Source organism: Hylobates moloch, unplaced genomic scaffold (assembly GCF_009828535.3).
Source record: "Hylobates moloch isolate HMO894 unplaced genomic scaffold, HMol_V3 SCAFFOLD_12, whole genome shotgun sequence".
Taxonomy (NCBI): domain Eukaryota; kingdom Metazoa; phylum Chordata; class Mammalia; order Primates; family Hylobatidae; genus Hylobates; species Hylobates moloch.
Window position 1 is genome coordinate 105,340,372 of NW_026652287.1, and position 4,894 is coordinate 105,345,265.

Below are 4,894 nucleotides of genomic sequence, written 5' to 3' on the forward strand. Positions count from 1 at the left end.
AAGACAGAGTCTTGCTCTGTTGTCCAGGCTGGAGTGCAGTGGCACGATCTCGACTCACTGCCACCTCTGCCTCCCAGGTTCAAGTGATTCTCCTGCCTCAGCCTCCCGGGTAGCTGGGATTACAGGTGTGCGCCACCATGCCCGGCTAATTTTTGTATTTTTAGTAGAGACGGGGTTTCCCCATGTTGGCCAGGATGGTCTCGAACTCTTGATCTCGTGATCTGCCCACCTCGGCCTCCCAAAGTGCTGGGATTACAAGCATGAGCCACCGTGCCCGGCTCCTAAACAGTTTTTGTTTATTAGGTCCTATCAATATTTGGTGTATTAGGAATTAAAACTGAAAAAAATTAATATATTTTATTAAGATAATTTTTCAAAATAAATCCATTCTATGTTAATATATAGGTTGGGCTGTGTCTCTTCCCAAAATTGATATGTTGAAGTTCTAACCCATAGTACCTCAGACCTTATTTGGAGACAGTGTCTTTAAAGAGCTGAAATGAGGTCATTAGAGTGAGCCCTGGTCCATTATGACTGTTGTCCTTATAAAAACAAAAATTTGGAGACAGACAACTTGTCACGCACAGAGGGAAAATGACATTTGAAGACAAAGTCAGACATCTGCAAGCCAAGGAATGCCAGAGATTGCCAGCAAACTACCAAAAACTAAGGAAAGGGATGGAACATATCTTGTAGCCCTCAGAAGGAACCAACTATGCCAACACCTTGATCTCAGACTTCTGGCTTCCACAGCTGTAACAATAAATTTATGTTGTTTAAGCCACCCCATTTGTGGTACGTTACCAGAGCCCTCATGACTAATATAACATATTTTTTAAAAAGCACCTACTTTATGAAAAACAGCATTTTCCAAAACAGAAATAGGGAGAAGCGTGGCATTGTATTACATTTTTTCAAATCTCCTTAATGTCTGGCTTCACTGAAGGCAGTTGAGTTCCCATAGCTGCATGTTCTCATTGCATCTGTTACAATATGACTCATCCAGCAGCCTCTGGAAAACTCTACTGTATATTCCTATGAAAATGGGAGTGAAAGGAGAGAGGAATAGCACTGGGTAGTCCAGGAGAATGGAAAAACCCAAACAACAACTAAAACAAGCAGTAGGCAAAGAAACCACAGAATAACAAAACCCAAAATAAAGGAGAAGACAGCCAAAACCCTGGTCAGGGTGACGTGTCCATGACTCTTCCAGGCAAGCCCAAATAAGGGAGAAAGGGGGTGGGAACTGGGGTGGGGTGGGGTGGGGGGAGGGTGGTGCCTGAAATCCGCTCCTTTTCCAGATACCGAATGACTGTTCCACCCATAATTAAACACCCATAAAATGAGAAATGCAAACAGTGTTGGGTGTGACTCAGGAGCCAGGAGCCCCCCCTCACTTGTCTCCCGTGTTTCTTTTCACTTTGCAATGAAAGCTTGCCTTTCTGCTTATTCTGACTTATCCCTGAATTCTTTCCTGCGATGGCTTCAAGAACCTGGACACCAACTGGCACTGGCATCGGTGACCCTCCTGAGCCCTCTGGCAACAAAAGAAAAAGCCAACATCTCATTATTATTATGAATTTAATTTTGAACCCACTGATCCCTTGAAAGGATCTCAGGAACACCCAGGGCTCCCTGACCCACACTTTAAGAACTACTGCAATGGACAAACTCCTACCTTGTAATCAAGGAGATAAACAATAACTAGAAAAGAAAAAAAAAAATAGGCTGGGCGCCGTTTTTGTAATTCCAGCACTTTGGGAGGCCAAAGCAGTTAGATTGCTTGAGATGAGGAGCTCAAGGCCATCCTAGGCAACGTCGCAAAACCTGTCTCTACAAAAAATACAAAAATTAGCCAGGCATGATGGCATGAAGCTGAGGTGGGAGAATCCCTTGAGCCCAAGAGGTTGAAGCTGCAGTGAGCCGTGATCACACCACTGCTCTCTGGATTGGGCAACAGACGAGACCCTGTCTCAAAAATTTAAAAAAAAAAAGAAGAGGAGGAGGAAAGAGGAAATTATAGGACATTGAAATCACAGATTCCGCACCATTAGAACTAGGAAGAAAGCTGAGCCCAGTGACTGGCTCCAAAATGAACACACAGGGCTGGGCACAGTGGCTCATTCCTGTAATCCCAGCACCTTCAGAGGCTGAGGCAGACAAGATTGCTTTGAGCTCCGGAGTTCAAGACCAGCCTGGGCAACATGGCAAAATCCAGTCTCTACAAAAATTAGCCTGGCGTGGTGGCTCTCACCTGTGCTCCCAGTGACTCAGGAGGCTAAGGCTGAAGGATCACTTGAACCTGGGAAGCGGAGGTTACAATGAGCCAAGATTGCAGCACTGCATTCCAGCCTGGACAACAGAGTGAGACCCTGTCTCAAAAAACAAATAAGCAACAAAAAAAGAACACACAGGCTTCCCCTAAAGAGAGTAGATCCTTGCACACCTGCCCCTGCCTCTCCAACACTGGTGGCCACTGTTCAGGGGAAGGCAACAGATCCTCCTAGTACCTTCTCTGCCTACAGAGAAGGGGATGCTGCCTGGGAGCTTTTTGGGACTCGCCATAGAAGACAGATTTAGTCTCCTGGAAGGCTGCCTGATCCAGTTCCCACAGCAGCTGCCACTTGCTCAGGTGAGTGAAGACATCTGTCAAAAGACAGAATTTTATTTTTATTTTATTATTATTATTTTTTGAGACAGAGTCTCACTCTGTCGCCCAGGCTGGAGTGCAGTGGTGCAATCTCGGCTCACCGCAACCTCTGCCTCCCTGGTTCAAGCGATTCTCCTGCCTCAGCCTCCTGAGTATCTGGGATTACAGGCACCCGCCACCACACCTGGCTAATTTTTGTATTTGTAGTAGAGACAAGGTTTTACCATGTTGGCCAGGCTGGTCTCAAACTCCTGACCTCAGGTGATCCACCCATCTCAGCCTCCCTAAGTGCTGGGATTAGAGGCGTGAGCCACCACACCCAGCCAAAAGACAGAATTTTAACAAATTTGGTTAAAGATCGAATTGGCTTTTATTTGTGATTCATGAATCTGGGCAGCCTCCACTCTGCAAAACAGAACGAGGGCTCCCACGGGGCAAATGGTAGAATAGTGGTTTTTGTAAGGTGGGAACAAGGAAACAGAACAATAGAGGAAAGGCTAATTAGTTAACACTAGGTTACTTTTCTTGTAGGGATTAAAGCAGAGGGGACTTCTTTATTATGCTGCTCAGGTAGACTGGAAATCTGGTATGTTTAGGGATCTACCTGCTTAAAGTATCAGTCTGATTATGTGGCATTTAGCCTAAGTGACTCTGTCTTGGTTTGGTCTGGTCTCATGAGGCCTAGAGCAGGAGCTCAGTCCAAAACCATGTCCTCTCATAATTTTGTGTAACTTGCCTAACACCTGCTCCTTCTCAGGAGCAAGGCCCAGCAAAGAGCAGAGAGGGTACAGGGCCAGAAAGATCTGAGAGAGTGTGGCCAGCTTGCGCCCCTCGGGAGTCAGCTGCTCCGTCCCCACTGGTGACGTCTTCACTCCTTCAACACGGTGTGAAGGGCCATGTCATGGTTGATCTTCAGTCCCTCAGACTACACCATCAGCCCCATGGGGGTAAGCAAATAACAAGTAACTATACTCTTCCCTGCTATGTGTCTGGCTCTTGGTAAAAATTTTAAAAAAATTAAAAATTGTTGCGGTTTGGATGCAACATTTTTGAATGGAAATCTGCTTTCCCATTTTTCTTTTTTAATAACTTTTTTTTTTTTTTTTTTTGAAACGGGGTCTTGCTCTGTCACCCAGGCTGGAGTGCAGTGGCCTGACCTCGGCTCATGGCAACCTCCGCCTCCCAGGTTCAAGCGATTCTCCTGCCTCAGCCTCTCCAAAAGCTGGGACTACAGGTGCCCTCCACCACGCCCGGCTAATTTTTGTATTTTTAGTAGGACGGGGTTTCACCATATTGGCCAGGCTGGTCTGGAACTCCTGACATCGTGATCTGCCCGCCTTGGCCTCCCAAAGTGCTGGGATTATAGGCGTTAGCCACCGCACCCGACCTTTAATAAACATTTTAATGGACTACAACAGACCCACAGAAAAGACACATCACAAAGTGAACACCCACAGGGAGAAGCAATAGGACTGTCAGAGCGATTCCATTTTGAGGGAGGGCTAGGAAAATGAGGCTGGGCTGCATTCCCAGAAAAGTAGGTATTCCTAACCTCTAGATGTTTACGGTTAAGGGAACAAATTAATAATTGTTACTAAAACACACCCAGACTTGGGAGTGTCCAGATATCCCGGCATCTAGAGAACAAAGGCATTCCTAATTTTGCTTTGAAAATAATATCGATTCTTGGAAAATACAGTAAGAAAATTAATCCTTTTTCACAAACCCTTGTAGCAGAGCACATCTCCCCAAAATCTATTTTTAGCCTAAATATATACAAGCATTGTACCTAGGGTGCATACGTTCCTCTTACTTTCAGGAACGTCCTACTGTCTAAGGGGTAGCTGTTTCACAACTTTACTTTCTTAACAAACTTGCTTTTACTTTGCACTGCGGACTCGCCCTGAATTTTGTCTTGCGCGAGATCCAAGAACCCTCCCTTGGGGTCTGAATCGGACCCCTTTCCTGTAACACGACCACCGCTCCGAGCCTCCCCGCTTCCAGCCGCTACGCCCAAAGTCTTTTATATGAACAAACCCCTAACTCGTCCTGTGACTGATGCGTGTGCGTTTTAGGCACCGGGGAGCAGAGGGTAAAGCGGAGCAGCCCGGGGCGTCCTCCCGCGCAAGTTCACGGGAAGAGCAGGTCCGGCCCGCGCAGAGGTGCACGGCCCCCGGCAATTAGGAGGAGCGGACGGTCCCCACCCCCACAATCAGCCGTCTCTCGGGGTCCGCCCGCGCTCCC

The 4,894-nt window shown here is 46.9% G+C and overlaps 1 protein-coding gene across 2 annotated transcripts in view; it reads left to right on the top strand.

Moving 5' to 3' along the window:
• Positions 1–4,879, top strand: part of ZNF544 (zinc finger protein 544) — a 39,826-nt gene extending 34,947 nt beyond the window's left edge. The window contains exons 5-6 of one of the 2 annotated variants that reach the window (XM_058425809.1): positions 2,526–2,632; positions 3,408–4,879. In XM_058425809.1, coding sequence (XP_058281792.1) covers positions 2,526–2,632; positions 3,408–3,653 — 353 coding nt within the window. In that variant the 3' untranslated portion in view covers positions 3,654–4,879. Of the gene's footprint in view, positions 1–567; positions 2,633–3,407 lie in introns of those variants that run through there. The other variant, XM_058425807.1, reaches the window with a different exon arrangement.
• The last annotated feature ends 15 nt before the right edge of the window (positions 4,880–4,894 follow it).